Below are 16,292 nucleotides of genomic sequence, written 5' to 3'. Positions count from 1 at the left end.
ACGGCAAATGACTGGAAAGTTTGTTGATTTTCTCATTTCCCTCTTTCCGAGAGCATTGATTGCTAAAGTCCATTTGGAATTGCAGGCGTATAATCCAATTCCTGAGGGACAAGGAGGACTTTGAATGCAAAATACACGCCGCGGCGAAGAAAAGGGACGAGGCCAAGGCTGTGGTCACCAAGGCACTCATGGACATCATCAAGGAACAGGAAGTATGTGTGCTTGCAGAATGTAGCCACTGATAGTATCTAACATGCATCTAATCTATGTGTATTTCTTCTTAACATTTTTCCATTTCACATGTTTAAATGTTCTCTTTTCCGCTGTATTTTTTGCAAGATTCCAAGAATTATTTTACTCTCTGGGGAAATCTTGAGGGGCATTACACTAATGTGGTGAGGGTATGATGAATGTCATGTAAAATGTTAATAATTTTGGCTGCACATACAGGTGCTCCAAACCTTCTGGTAGTCATTCCTTTCTCATAAGGTCACATGCGATGTGCTCAATATACGTCGTAGCCAGCAGATATGACGATGGGGCTGGCCATTTTGACGGGGAGGCATTTTGTGGGCCGAGGGCTTTGCATGCACAGTGGAATTGCCCGTGTGTGTGTGTGTGCGCGTTTGCGGAGTATGACTGCACGCGTTTCCTTTATCTGCCCTCGGAAGGACAAGAGGCGGGAGCGGGAGGAAGCCCACCAGTCACTCCTGGAGGAGGAGATGCGTGTGAAGGAGGAGGGGGAGGTGCAGCTGCGTGTGCGGGAGGCGCTGTTGCGCAAGCAGGAGGAGAGGATGGCACAGGAATGGGAACGCCACCGCCAAATGGAGAGGCTGGCCAAGGAGGCTAGGGAGGAGGCAGAGGAGAGGCAAGAGGTAAGTGGGCCCTGCCATTGTTGCCCCCCTCCAATTCCCTCGCTGCGTCACCTCGCGGGGCACGCAGACATATGCACAAGCTGAAGCGACAGCAAGGAGGTGAAGCAGAGGTCAATCTAATGCCCTGTGTGATCGGAATCCAACCAATGGGGCTCCAGGGGCCACTGGATTGTGGAGCCTCATCAAGAATGTCCAAGTTTGAGCCCATGGGGATGCATTTATGAGTATCTTCATATGTATATGTATGCGTGTGTGTGTGTGTGTGTGGGGTGCTTGTAGAGATACACCTGTCGTGTTAAGACATGAAATGAGTTTTTTTATATTTGGTTCTGACGATTCATTTTTACCAGTTACAATATTTTTATAAGGTCAAGAGTCAGTCACCAGCATTCAAGGCATCTTAATTTATCCTTAGAAATGGTATACTGTGCGTGGTATGCATAGACATTAGTCTGTTTGTACGTGGTATTTAGTGACCATCATTTTGTGTCAAAAAGATGCCTCAAGTTCATTATATATATATAATTAATGCCTTGCAGCTGAGTTTGCCACGGGAGTGTGGTGGCAAAGATGATAATAATGACACTGACATGGGACGTGCATCTGCAGCTGCCTCTATGTAGCTGCCTCAAAAGTTATTATTCAAAGCAAGCAAAATATGCCTGACCAACTGACCCATGAAAGATTAAAACAAAACCTGAATTGCGAATGAGACTGGAAAGTAGAGGAGAAGTAATAGCAAAATATATAGGATAAATGACACAGTACACGGAAAGAAACCACTCAAAACAAATCAAATATATCATGAGAAATAAGAATGGACCGCCAAATGAAGCACTTAATACACTAAAACAACCTGGCAGTGTATACTGCAAGGCTAAGGAGACACACAGGTTATTCAATAAGTTAGAAAAAATATAAAAACAAATTATATGGTGTAAATTTTTTTACACCACATTTCCCAGTTATGCTCAACTTTTTTTTTAACCGTTCAATAATTAAGATTTCGGAAGGCACTAAGAATAGGCATTGACCTTCTTGTTTGATGGATCCTCGACCTATTGGCGATGACCTCTTTGTTTGGTGTGAATCATTTTTTTGATGGCAGGAAGTGGAGAGGTAAACGTGATGCCATTGAAGTAATAAGATCACTAATACAAAGGAATGTAGAATAAATTCAGGATGTCTTTGCCTGTTTTGGAGATTTCAAAATGTAAATTCATAGAGTAAATTGGGATAAACTAATGAGTATATTGCAGAAAACAGGAACAGATTGGAGGGACAAGAGACTAATCCGTAAACTGTGCATGTCTCAGACCGCTCAGGTGCGAGTGGGGGACGGGGAGTCCATGAAGGCTGTGCTAGGGAGAGGGGTAAGGCAGGAGTGTCCATTGTCACTGGTGATGTATGTGTGGGGCAAATGATTAAAGAGGCATGAGGAGGAATGGAGATAGGAATGAAAGTCGGAGGGGAATTCATTAAATCAGTTGGATTTGCTGATGTCCAAGCTTTAGTCTCTCAGTCAGCCAAGAGGCTTTGCTGAGTGAATTGGAAATTCAGTGCAATAGAAATGGAATGAGAATGAATGTAAATAAAAGAAGGGCAAAACTAGAGCAGGTGGAGAGGTTCAACTATCTTATAAGTGTTAAGAAAAGGCTTGTTAAAACTGACATGGAGTGTGTCATTGTATGGCACAGAAGCATGGTCATTGAAGCAGGATGATAGACGTAGATTGGAGGCTTTTAAAATGTGGGTGTGGAGAAGGATGGAAAAGTTGAAATGGACTGAAAGGGAAACAAACGAGGAAGTGCTAGTATGGCAGGCAAGGAGAGGGTTTGTTGGGAGAAATCCTAAGGAGGCAGGAAAAATGGATGAAGGGCATATTGATCGCCAGTGGGATGTTGAAGACTGTAATAGAGGGGAGAATGTTATGCAAACGAGGAAAGGGCAGGAACAGGATAGGGATGTTGGATGGGATGAAGGGAGGAAGGAAGTACTCAGAGATGAAGAGGGACTTGTTTTAGAGTAAGATGTTGGGTTGTGTTTTGTTAGGAGAAGCAAAATATTTATTTGGTAGTTGCGTCCGTCCTGAAGCCTACTTTAGATTACCTATGTAATAATTGTGTTCATTCTCCCTTGAGAGCAAACATGGCACCCCTATTACTGAGACTTTTTTCGCATCCAAGTCCTCATGCAATATTGGAAATGCTGTGCATACCTTTGTGATATGCCTGTGGCTTAAACTATTGCATGAACTTTGATTCATTGTTTACTCAAAACCATATCATGGAGTTTGTCAATCATTTTGGTGGAAGTGACTTCCGCTAGAAGTCCCAGGGGGTGTTCATCCCCTTTTTGGATGCAATCCCTCATTTAAATCATTTACTTGATTGTTAACAGTTGCAAACATGGGAGCAGACAAGCCATAAACTTCATTCAAACTCAGCTTTGATTTCTTTCGGCATAAGGTCTTTTAACCAGAAGTGTTTGATCACTGCATGCTACTCATTTCTTTACATTTTTCTGAATAAACAAAAGTTTGTTGCTTCAGTCTACTATGAAAAGGGAACCATGTGATGGATTGAGCTGAAAATTTGGCAGCAGAAATGTCGCATCCCAAAACTGCATCAATAATTTATTCAGTTCAAATGGTGCTTAAGATCCTAGATTCCAAAATAAGATAAGGTAAGATTTTATTGTTGTATGCAAGTGCATTGTCTAATATTTATGAGAAAACTGACCTTTTAGATATTGGCATATAACCTTCCAGCGTAAAGAAGTAAATGGACAATTATGTGGCTAATCTGGGACAATTCTGGAAAGCAAAGAAACTTTAACTAGCAGTAAGTAGGTGATGGAGGCTAATGCGTGAGTGTCTTGCTCCCTGATAAAGGGAGTCAACTTGATTGAACGGATATCCTTCTCACTGGTGGGGTCAGTAGGATTGCCGTTGGATACTGAGTTTATCAGGTTAAAGTGAAGCATGCCGGTTGAAGAGGCAATCTTTTTTTCATTTGAGATAAGGAAGTGGGCATTGAAGTTAGCAGCCATCACATTTAAATTAGAAATAGTGTTATAGTGAAATATTTGGTAAATAATTATTTTCTCCAATTTACTTCAGCTGTTGCAATAGCTTGAATTGATGCTGCAGGAATTGAAATTTAATTTAAACCAAGGACACCCTAACATCACGTAGAAAACAGATTGGCTTTGAATTTTGGAGGAAATGGTGGAACTCAAATTACGACAGGTGCACAAAAGAAAAAAAACATACCAACCCCGGAATACAAAAAAATAATTCTCTGCATGTTAATAATTTAAAAAAATGTAGACTTAGAAATACATGTAATAGATTGTAATAAGGTTCGAGGGGCAATAAAATTAATGGGCAATAGGTGGGAAAGGGGAGGTGGAGCAGCTTTTTGGAGTGGTTGCATTAAAGTTGTCATTGGAGGAGGAGTGAAGGAATAGGTGTTGCTGTGAACCCATCTCTGGATTCAGGTGCATATGCCTGAAATATGATGGAAGGCCGTGTGTGTTCCAACATGAGTGTACGCCAATAACATAGATATAATATGCAAGAATGCCAAATTAAAGAAGCCCCCCCCTCCCACACATGAACTTTGAAACATTGAAAAGGGAATAATTTTATTTTGCATGCAGTTTTTGTTGTGTTTTGATTTCATCCTTGGTGTTAGCTGACATGGAATTTTTTTCCAGCATATCCGGAACCCTGTATTTATATGATTTCATTTTAGTTTTCCTCCGATTTGCATCACTATGTGTTTAAGTGAAAAATTTCAAATGATAAAACTGTTGTTCTTGTACGTAAGTCTTTATCAAAAACAACCTTTTTGACTTAGTTGCATGTACATTCACTCAGAAGAGATGAGAGAGAACAATAATGTGAATGGTTTTAGGGAATAATTCAAGTGGGGCAGGATAGCACAAGCGACACTAGTGATGGAAAGGTGAGCTACTTTGCTTCGTATTCTCAGCCAGCCAGGAAGAGAGTCATGCAATGAAATGGTTATGATTATTATAAATAAGGTAATTTATACTTCGGAAGAACATCTGCAGGAGATGATGCATTTCCCTCATAAGTTGCGATTAGGAGGAAGGAAAATGACTTTGAACTAAATATGAAGCGTGTTTAAACTAATTTCATTTTCTTCAAACAAGTGTGAAGTTGGAATACTGTTTGTCTTAGTCGAACAGCAAGGTATCATAGATTCTCATGTGTTTAGTTTTCCTCCGTTACTCTGGGACGTAAATTTTTTGTTCTTATTAATGGAAAGGTGCGGCAAAAAAAGAGCATTTTCATTTGAGGGCTAAATGAAATTTTGAGCAAATTGATTCTCTGTATTGATCTGGCGAAACAACCATGATTGCAGGCTGCAACACTGAATACATAGTGAAAAATCACAAGGATCGAAATCATCTAGGTTAGTGGAACCCCTTAGGGAGGGCGACTCAAAATGGGGAGAGAAAGGGTTTCACGGAGAGATTACGATGTGTTCGTAGAAAAAATCGTAGAAATACAGCAAACACTAAAATATAAGTACATATCACTAAGATTAAAATGTAGAAGCACTCCGTCGTTAGAAATGTTTCACAAAACGGCACTTGAAATTAATTAAGAAGTCGGCGAAATTTTCAGTCGTATTGAGTCTTTCTTATGTGGCACCTCCTTTGTGCCTGGGAAATTTGTTACTTGTACGCCCTCTCCTCTTTCCTCGAAGCCAATATTCACGTGAGCACTTATCACACCGTCTGGAATAATAGATCGAGGAGCATGCCGAGTCCGCTTGTCCAGCCGGTCTTGTCCTCCACGAACCACGTTGACTCCTCGGTGCAGCCGTAGAAGAAGGTCAGAAAGTTGGAAGGACTAGCTAACTAGTGAGACAGTTATAGGCACTTCTGAATTTCAGCTCTCAGGGCGGCGTTTGTGGCTCTTCGCCTGTGATTGTGCTTGCGGTGGGCGTGGCGGAGAGGTTTTCTGGCTCTCGGGGAATTTCCTGGGTGCTGAGGGAGTGCGGCAAGGGGCCTCTCGATAGGAAGGGAGTAACTGTTGCGGGTAACTTGTTGCATCACCAAATTGGGTGTGCGCAAAAGGGGCCGATCGATGTCCTTCCCAGGTGTCGAGGCAGCCAGGTGGTTGTGGTCGCGACGGCAACATTGCGTCCATCGTCTTCTGTGCATGGGGCATCTTCTTCCCATGTGGAGGCGGCCATGGTCATCAAGGGCTGGTCAGGGATGGCACCAAGTGCAGATCCTTCCCAGGGGTGACTGGAATACTCCATTCTGCATTGGCGTCCGAACTGCATCTCCGCCTCTGCGAGTCCTTGTCGGACACATCACTTCCGAAAATGGCCACCAATTTGCTTCTCTGGGGTACCATTGCACCAGGCAGGCTCAATCCCGTTGCTGGTTGAGAATGGATTTTAGGATCAGAGGAAAGTGTTCTACTAGGTGGGGGTCGGAGGTTATAGAGGAAAGGGGGCTTGGAGGGAGGACTTGGAGTGGCAATATACTCTTCAGGGCCTTTGGTGTTGGATGGTGATAAGGTGACACGAGCGGGTTCTTTTGGAGGGGGGGAGGCTGGAGGTTTTCCGGCGTGTTGTGGTGCCGTGCTGTCAGCCAAAAACAGGGGTAAGGGATTAGGTTCAGGATCTGGCGGTAAGGGTGAAAGGTTACGCATATGAGCTAGGAGACGTCTTCCGTCTTTCAGGTCCTCTATGTCTGCGGTAACGGAGCTTCTAGCTATTTTGTAGGGACCTTTCCAACGGGAGACTAACTTCCGTGCTTGACCACGTGCGAGCGTGTTATTTTGCAAGAAGACAAGTTGTCCTTTGGCTATAATTGGGAGTGTCAAACCTGAGTTGTACTTTTGATGTTCCAACTCAGTGAATTGCTTGTTTGACTCGATGGTGTGTTCATGCGCAAACTGTAACCTTCTCTGCATTTTGTAATCATGGGGAGGGTCCTCCGTGTAAGATGTTGGAATCGGAGATAAAATGGAATCCCATGGCATATTAAGTTCTCTACCGTGCATTAAGTAAGCTGGAGAGAATCCCGTGATGCGGTGCTTGCTGTTCCGATAAGTGAGCAATGGGAAGCCCAGTTGTTCGTCCCCATCAGAGTGGTCTTGGGCTGCATAGTGGGAAATCATGGAAGCAAAGGAATGGTGAGCACGCTCTTGACGACCATTCGGGGCGGGGTTCTATGGAGAAGTGAAGATAGATTTTATTTTCAGTTTCCGACAAATGTTTTTCATTAGTTCCGAAGTGAAGTTCGCACCTCTATCTGTCAGTAAATATTTAGGCACACCGTGAGGGCAAATTATGTGCTCGACAAAAAATCCTGCTACTGTTTTTGCCGATTGATCTGGGATCGCAAAGGCTTCAGGATATCTTGTGAAGTAATCTTGGCAAGTTAAAATATATCGATTACCTCGGGAGGGTAGCGGTGGTGGTCGAACAACATCCACAGCTAATTTTTCAATTGGGTAGGTGGCTTCAACCACTGGCCGTAATGGAATCTTATTCGCGCGTTATTTGCTCTTTTGGCATTCGATGCAACACTGGACGTACTGGAGGGTATCCGAATAACAGCCTTTCCAGTTGAAGTGTCTCTGGACAATTTCCAGCGTTTTCTCGATTCCGCAATGTCCTGATAGGGGATTATCGTGGCAACGAATCAAAATGAATTTCCACAAATTTTTGGGTGCACACATTGTAAATTTTGGCTCAATCTCCGAAGGTTCAACTTTATATAGCAGAGCAGAAAAGTAGAGCGGGTCATTCTGTCGGGCCAAAGCATGCAGTGGCTGGAGGTGAGGGCAATCAACCTGTTCCTTGGCTATTTTCTCTTTATCCCACGAGGGTTCATATGCTACCGATTCAGTGTGAAGCGAATTAACGGTGGAAGGCACTCGGGAGAGACAATCGGCATGTGACACTTTCGGCCCAGGTTTGTGCTCGATGGTGAATGTATATTCGCTCAGTTCCATGATCCACCTTGCGAGCCTGGGCTTAGGTCCCTTGAGGGTAAGTAGCCATTTCAAGGGTTTACGGTGTGTGTACAAAACAAATGGCCCCCCTAAAAGGTAATTGCGGAATTTTTTCGTCATCTCTACCACGGCTAGACATTCAAGCTCCGTAGCTGAATAGGATTTTTGGGCTTTCCTTAACTGTCGGCTGGCACAGGCAATCGGATGTTCACCGTCCTCAATTTCTTGGGCAAGAATACCACCTACAGCTATCAGTGATGCATCTGTCAAAAGGATGAACGGTCTCATAAAATCAGGGAATTTTAGTACAGGCTGCGTTATTAGACGAGGCCGTAGCTCTTCAAATGATTTTTTCTGCTCTGCTTTCCAATCGAATTCCGTTTCCTTTTTTGTCAGCTGTGTGAGTCCGCTAGCCTTCATTGCGAAATTTGGAATTAATCTTCTATAATACCTAACCAGCCCAAGAAACGACTGCACAGACTTTACATTCCCAGGTGGTGGAAAGTTCTTAATAGCAGCCACTTTTACTTTGTCCGGACTAATGCCCTTGGCTGTAACAAGGTGTCCCAAAAACTTAACTCGCTGTTGAAAAAACTGCATTTTTGTGGTTTTAACCGTAGCTTCACGCTTCTTTGTCGAGAAAAAATCTCGCGAAGACCCAAAATGTGACCATTAAGTGTGGCATCATACCGAAGGATGTCGTCTAAATAACATATGCAACCATGGTGAATCAATCCATCTAACACCTTCGACATCAGGCGCTGCGGAGGGAGCTTTTGCTAAGCCAAAAGCCCCACTGGTTGCACTGGAAATGGGCGTCTGGAGTGCTGAAGGCCGTGTACTCTCGGCTTTCCTCATCCATCTGGACCTGCCAATAGCCATTACAGAGATCCATAGATGAGAAATATCGAGCACCACCCAGCTCATCTAATATTTCGTCTGTATTTGGCATGGGAAACACCTCTTTCTTAGTCACACTATTTAAGGCACGGTAGTCGATACGAGGGCGATATTCTGGAGGTCCTCCGTCAATGGACTTCTTCCTGACTAGTATTAGCGGTGCCGACCAAGGGCTTGTTGACCTAGATATTATTCCTGCCTTCAGTATTTCTTTGATGGCTCGATCGAGAAAGGCTCTCCGTGAGAATGGGATGCGATGTGGTCGTTTTTCATCGGCTTGGCGTCGCCAACATTTATCGTATGCCGGACTAGATTAGTGCAGCCTAATGAAGTGGGTCCATGTACAAAGATATCTGAGAATTCAATTAATAAACCCTGCGAGGATGTTAATGCTTCCAACAGACAAGTCTTCGAAAATAAATAGAGACAACAAGTCACTTTGCGGACATTTTCCGGGCCATAATTCTACCTCTTCGACCAAATTTTCATGTAGAGTTTCATTTATACACTTTTCTATCATCCCTACTGGTATTTCTGTTTCTTTCTTGACAACCTGCTTGCCTTTACCTGTATTGCATAGCAAAAGAGGAATCGTTCCGTCTTCTTCAACTCGTGTTAACATTGGGGGTACCAAAACATTCCTATCTTCCCATTCTATCACCGCGGCTTTACCTGCCAAATCTTTCTTACAAGCATCTGCCATGACGCACGAGAGCGGAGGAATCTTTTCTTTTCTCTTGATACACACAAAACTCTCACTCAGTTCTTCACTTTGGCTCTCTTCTTTACGTTCAGGCTCTAAGATTTGGTCCATTCCTTCATTATGCTCATTTATAGTACCAAGGAGATCGTCGGGTTTGCCTTGGTTCACGAAGCCATTCAAGTTATGGGATGCAAGCAATGTTTGCCCCAGCGTCCTCGCTCCAAGCTAACCCGGACTCATGGGAAGTCCTTAAACCCATCCCATCGCTATTTTCCACGAAGTAATTCAAGTTATGAAACACAACACCGTGTCGGCCTCTTGGACTCTTCGCAGGGTCCTGACGGGGGATTCTCATATGAAATTGAATCTACTTCCTCACCCCTACTGCATACGGATTCTAAAGACATAATGTGATCAGGTTCAAATTTAATGGTGTTGTTCTCAAAAGAAATCTTGCTACGATACTTATTCATAAAATCCTAGCCAATTATGCCCTCATAGTGTGTGTCCCATAGATTTATTACTGAAGCATCATGAGGGTAAACACGATTGTCCATACAGATAGGTACGCAACTCTGACCATTAGTCAGCAATGCATGACTTGAGGCGCTTCTCACCATGCGGTTGTACGGGGCTATTTCTAATTTTTCAAAAGTGAAGGCTACGCAAAGATTTTGAGTTTCATTCCAAGAGCTAAAGTGGCTCGTGTTTGTAAGTATTACAAAACTGTCTCGACCATCACATCATCGCCACCGCTAAAATTTGGAATGAAAGAGGCATGGATCCCCCTGGAAGTGTTGCTTGTGGAGTGGATTATTCCCTGGAGGATGGGCTGAGGTGGCAGCACTCCATTGAGTGCAGAAAAGTTATCTAGGTTGGTGGAAGGCGACACAAAATGGGGAGAGAAAGGGTTTAACGGGGAATAACCAGGCCCAGCCATGACGGTAAACAGTAGCACGTGACACCGAAATGTGAAAATGAATAAGGGTTAAACTAGTTTTGCCAGAGCTTTAGGTTCAGACTACGTACACAAAAGTGTAAAACAAAATTATCGTTAGATAAGATTCCAGCATTCTGATGAGGAATTGAAAAATAATCTTAGAATGTTAATCAACCACTAAAGATTGCGTTTTACGTTACGGGTTCGAGACTCAAAATTCCTGTGCCACCCCACACCTGGCACCAGAATAATGTCGGGTGGTTGGGGGCCGCGACATCATTGGTGGGAGCGCAGCACAGAATGAGTGAGTAGTATTCGGTTAATGAGTCTTTTATTTAACCCTTAACAAGCAATGGGGCTCGGGCACCGGGGTGTAGGGAGTGGGGCAAGGCTGGGCATCTCTGGTGTGGTCGTAGGAGCCTACGACCGACGGACTCATAGACAGGGTAGCAAGTGAGGAATCGAGGGAAAGGAATGGGTCCCTGCTCCAGGAGCCGCCTCACTTTATATAGCATCGCGCCTTCGGGGGGAGGGACTTCAAAGTAGCTACATAGTAGCAACATTGTAGCGACAAGGGAATTGGGTAGAGGGCATTGTCTTGCCTTGTTTTCCGAGAAACCAACGCTACATCACCGTACATTGTCTGGTATGCTGGGGGGGGGGGGGCACTCCTTGGGAGAGTCAACTGATAGTGGGGGCTTCCGAGAAACCCACACTAAAAGGCCATTCGTTGAGTGTTTGTGGTCTGAATCTAGAAAACCCATGTTTTTCTCATGGTCAATTATATGTGGCATGTTCAAGTGTTGGTAAACCATCCACTTCATTTGTCTTGCACCTGATAACAAAATAAAATTTTTTGGATATCTGAAGGTGCTTGACTCAAGAGAATAAGCCTGAATGTATATATGTATATATTGAACAAAGAAAATGACTTTCTGACAAGCCATTGTAATACTTATTTTTGTAGTTTTATTGAATTTTTTTCTTATGTAATTATAACAAGTCGAAAATTATTAAAATTGGTACAACCTTTCTTGATTGATAAATGTTATAACTAAACTGTTCATTGATTGTTTGGCGGTAGGAAGTTCACCGGGTCAGCTAGTATATATGTATAAAACAAAGTCATAAATTGCGTTATATACACCATTTATAACTCAAGAAGGGCTGTATCGATTTAATCAATATTTAGTTTTTTGGATCATATCGTGTGTAAAGGATTCTTCAATGTGCCTCTGCTTAAAGAAGGCAGGATTTTATTTTGATTGTGATGAAAAAATTCCAATCGAAGTGATCAATGATGATGATGATGATCCTTTGGGCAATGACTTCAGTAATTAAAGTGAAAATTCTTCTTTTCCTGCTTTTTGCAATTTTCCACATTTTACGTTTGTTTGGGGTCCCCAGGAAAGTGCAAATAAGACGTTTTACTGCACTTTGTAAATGGAAAATGTTAAAAACTCTTACTCTTACTTATTAAAGTAATTTGACTTAAAAGTTGCAAAATATTTTTCTCTGTGTGAAAATCATGATAAGTTATTTAGATGAAGTAAATGCTAAAAGAAAGATTGACTTGTGATGAACACTTGTGAAATATTGTATGTCGTGTTTACTGTTTTTTTGTGCTGGAAATACATGAGCGACTTCGTGAGCATCAGATATTAGTTCTGTAATGTGTGTTGTGTCGCTCTGATGCATCTTTTTCTATGTGCCCCTGTCTCTGTGCCATCCTCTGTTGAATTTTGCGTGCCTCCCATTTAACCTCTCCCCCGACTGAGATGAGAGCCTCGTTCCCGCAGTTGCTGGAGCGTATGGCGGAGGCGGACCGACTGGAGCAAATGAGCGAGGAGCGCCGGCGTCTGAGGAAGGCCGAGCACAGGAGGGCGGTGGGGCAGCTGCTGGAGCAGAGGCGCCAGCTCAGGGAGTGCCAGATGGCAGCTGCCAGGGAGGAGCAGGAGAAGGCGCAGGGGGAGGAGGAAGCACGGTATGACCCCCCTCGGGGGCCGTGTGTGCCTGGCATGCCACAAACCTTGAATTCTCTCTCTCAAGAGTTCTCACATTGCAAATTCTTATTAAGCATGGGCGTGATTTTTAAAATGGCCACATTAATGAATGGAAGGTGGCAGTGTTGTCACCCCAGAGCAGACGGGCTGTGTTTGGCTTTGGCCCAGGTTCAAATTGCGGTGACCCTTCAGCCAAATGCAAAGCACTGATATTTTGGGTCCCGGATCATTGTGGGAAACTGCATGCAGCACAGGGAAAGGAACTGGGCCTCACGTTAGTAATATCTGTCCCTGGTGGAATTTCTCACGTTGTGTTGGGTGGGTGGCATGGTGAGAGTTGTCTCAATTGCCCCAACATATCCTTGAGACAGCTTTGTTACGCCAACTAATCAAAACAACTAATGACTGCAATGCCTCTGGTTTGTCTTATTTTTTACTTAGAGGCTCAACAGATCTGATTAACATGTCATCCACTCACAGCAATCATTTTTTTTACTTCTTAAGGCTTTTCTTTCTATGATGTAAATAGTTTTAACCCCAATGGGGTAAATTTAGTAAATTAATATTTAAAAATTAATAGAATTAAAATATTACTAATTTACTATTTAATTAAAATTTAATAGTAAATATTTAAAAAATTACAATGCATGTAAAATTTTAATATTTCTTGATGTTGTATCAAGTCATCTCTTACTCGGAATTGATGGGCCTAGTGTGTCCCGTTGCTGCATAAACCCTCTTTATTTATCTTATTAGCTTATTTTTCTTTCAACTTTTGATATTACTGGAAAGTTTATGCCCTTTAGTTGTAATATTATAATAGAAAATGGTATAAGACTGGCAAACATGGAGGGCATTTGTCAAGTTTTTAGTATGGTGTCCGTCAAGGCAGTATCTGAAGGTCTTATGCTATTTCCCTCCCTGACCAGCACCATCGACACCAGGAGTGCCTGCCTCGGGAGAGAAGCCCCCGCTCCTCCTCCAACTCTGTATCCATGCGATTCCTTTGAGCCTTCTCTCGATGTTTTCAAAGTGACCTTGCTGATGTTTAACTCGGCAACTTCTTCCGCTCACTTCCCATTGACCCCATTTGCACTGTTGAAGTAACTTCAGCCGTTCCCACATTGACTCTGGTCACCAGGTTCACCTAGATCTCTTATCCTGACCATTAGGACAATATTGTTCTGAAATCTCCGCTGTGATATTACGGCAAGCAATGAGTAAAATTCTGTCTGCTAAAAAAACTTTCACGATTTCTATCTCAAATGGAATTTCTTTGGAAGCCAATGCGCTTGAAATCAGCAAAAATGTAAAAAAATTGAAGTCATATTTTTACAAAAAGTTATAGGTACTGTTACTTCAACATATTTCCTAATAATGGGTTTTAATGGGATATTTATGCATAACATTTAGGAAAAGTTGTGAGTAGTTCTATTTTTGAGGATTCATGCACACTGATCAGAATTAACAATATATTTTAGATAAAACCTATTCATTCTATTTGGAATAAATTTTGTTAGTAATTGCTACCACTAAATTGTGTACATTCTCAGACATTACCTATGGAGGAAATAAGTCGGAAACTATTTAAAGGATCTCAAAATGTGTGAGTATTGCTCTTGCATTTCTACATCAATTGAAATCATAGAGCAGTCTTTATCGCCCAAAGAAAGTAGTTTCCCAGACTCAGTGCATGAAGACAGCACAAAGAAATTACAATGCGACGGTAATATCTTGATTTTCCAGTTGCAGTGGATTATTTATAGCTGTTATTCTCTACTACTAGCTGTTATTCTCTGTGCTAAACCAATTCATGTTTGATGTAGCTCTGCCTCTCTTTGTGTCGGGAATCCTTTTTTCATCAACTACCAACGTGTGAAACCTTATCCTGAAAATGTAGCTTAGGTCAATGTCGATCTGATGAGTAGTGAGGCTGAGCGCCAGACGTTCCTCACTTGGCGCGTTGCTGTACAATGCATGTGGTACAGGAAACCCCGTTGAGTCTGCACGGCTGTAGCATAGCCTCCCCGGCCTCTCCCTCCCCCACAGTCGCCTGGCCATCGAGCACGAGAGGTTGCAGATGCTCCGCGAGCACGCTGCCAAGTTGATTGGCTTCCTGCCCAAGGGTGTCCTGAGGGGGGATGACCTCCCCCAGCTGGGGGTTGTGGCCGGCAGCAGTGCGGCAGGTGAGGCGCCAAAAGACTGAAGAGGGAGGTGCGCCATTCCCCCCTTTGAAGCAGGGCAATGAATGATGGCATTGAAGCACCGTCACCATACGTAATGGCTTCTCCTGCATTTGCCACTTGCCTGTGGTCAATGTGATGAAATGTTTCACTTGTTGTCTGATTTATACTGTTATATGACAGGTGGGACGGAATATTTTGACTGGTTAGATGGAAGCCTTTCATTTACATCGAGAATTCATGCCAATCACAGGTCAGTAAACAAACACCCTAATGTTGTTGCTTGCCACTTTAATTCATGTGTGTGTGTGTATGCACGCGCAATATGGTGCATGTTGTGTAGCGTACTTGTATGGCTTGGGATCTTTTACCGAGTGGAACTCTGAATATGTATAATTTGTGAAACCTAATAATAAAGTACAATTTATGCACACGACCCCTGTTATTTGAAATTATTGGAGTTGACTGAGGGGTAAATTGCAAAAAGTTGATGCCAATGCTATTGGTGACTGCTTTGATATCTATCATTTAATGGGTGTCAAATATTCTCTTCTGTCACATCTATCTATTTCTTTAGACAAGCCGTCAGGTAATGGTCGCGGGACTGCTACGTGGAGCACATCACAGGACACTTACAGAACGAGGACGGCTCCGCGGGCTGAAAAAATAAAGACAACAGTCAAGTCGTGCATTAAAATTCCTTTCCTTTTTTTTCCGTATTTCTTCATGGTGAAACAGAATTGGTGGGACAGATTTGCAGAAACACTTAAAATTCTTCAAAGTGCTATCCTTGGGCCTCTACACATTTTTCCAGTGCCTCTACCATGACCGGTACGCACCCTGGAAGGCGTCTTCGGGGACCTCTCGCGAGGTTTTCATCACGGCCGATTGGATCATCTCTTCTATGGACGACAAACGGGTTCCTTTCAGGGCTGCCTTTACCCGAGGGAACAAAAAGAAGTCTGCTGGGGCGATGTCAGGACTAAAAGGGGGGTGGGCTGCATTGGCCCCTAGTGTTTGGCCAGGAAGTCGTGGACTCGAAGCGCTTTGTTGCAAGGCGCATTGTGATGGAGTTGCAAGGTAGCGGAGGTGTCTCCTCTCGCCCTTATGACCCTTTTTCAGAGTCTTTCTAACACATCCACGTAGTAGGCAGCGTTAACTATCTGTTCGTGAGGAACAAACTCCTTATGGACCACTCCTTTACTGTCGAAAAAGACGATAAGCATTTTTTTTACTTTTGATTTGCTCATTCTTGCCTTTTTGGCGTTGTTCAGTGTGCCACTCAGAGCTTTGGCTTTTTGTTTCTGGGTGGTATTAATAAACCCAGGCTTCATCACCAGTGATGACGTTGTCAAAATAATCTGGTTCATTTTCAATACCTTGCCAAAGATCATTTGAAATTTCCGCTTGGTTGGTCCTTTGGTCGTCTGACAACACCTTGGGCGCGAGCTTGGCGCACACTTTTGCCATTACTAAATCTTCAGTATTGATGCAAATCACAGCAGTAGACGACAAGTCCAGTTCATTGGCAGCCATCTTGACACTCAATCGACGGTCAGAGTCCAACAATTGTCGGACACGAGCCACATTGTTGCCAGTTTTGCTGGTTGACGGCCGCCCAGTCAGCGTGGTTCGCCGTGGACCTCTTCCCTCGGCCCTCCTTTGAAGGCCTTAAA

At 43.3% G+C, this 16,292-nt stretch overlaps 1 protein-coding gene across 4 annotated transcripts in view; it reads left to right on the top strand.

Moving 5' to 3' along the window:
- Positions 1 to 15,287, top strand: part of LOC139695788 (meiosis-specific nuclear structural protein 1-like) — a 29,966-nt gene extending 14,679 nt beyond the window's left edge. For 3 of the 4 annotated variants that reach the window (XM_071594576.1, XM_071594574.1, XM_071594575.1), the window contains 4 exons: positions 86 to 212; positions 672 to 875; positions 12,230 to 12,414; positions 14,483 to 15,034. In XM_071594576.1, coding sequence (XP_071450677.1) covers positions 86 to 212; positions 672 to 875; positions 12,230 to 12,414; positions 14,483 to 14,639 — 673 coding nt within the window. In that variant the 3' untranslated portion in view covers positions 14,640 to 15,034. Of the gene's footprint in view, positions 1 to 85; positions 213 to 671; positions 876 to 12,229; positions 12,415 to 14,482; positions 15,035 to 15,193 lie in introns of those variants that run through there. The other variant, XR_011702391.1, reaches the window with a different exon arrangement.
- Positions 15,288 to 16,292: the final 1,005 nt, after the last annotated feature.

The sequence above is a fragment of the Hetaerina americana genome, unplaced genomic scaffold (genome assembly GCF_022747635.1).
Source record: "Hetaerina americana unplaced genomic scaffold, ioHetAmer1.1.p SCAF_64, whole genome shotgun sequence".
In the NCBI taxonomy this organism is placed as follows: Eukaryota; Metazoa; Arthropoda; class Insecta; order Odonata; family Calopterygidae; genus Hetaerina; species Hetaerina americana.
Note: the sequence above shows the minus strand (reverse complement) of the source record. Positions and strands in the feature narration are given on the sequence as shown.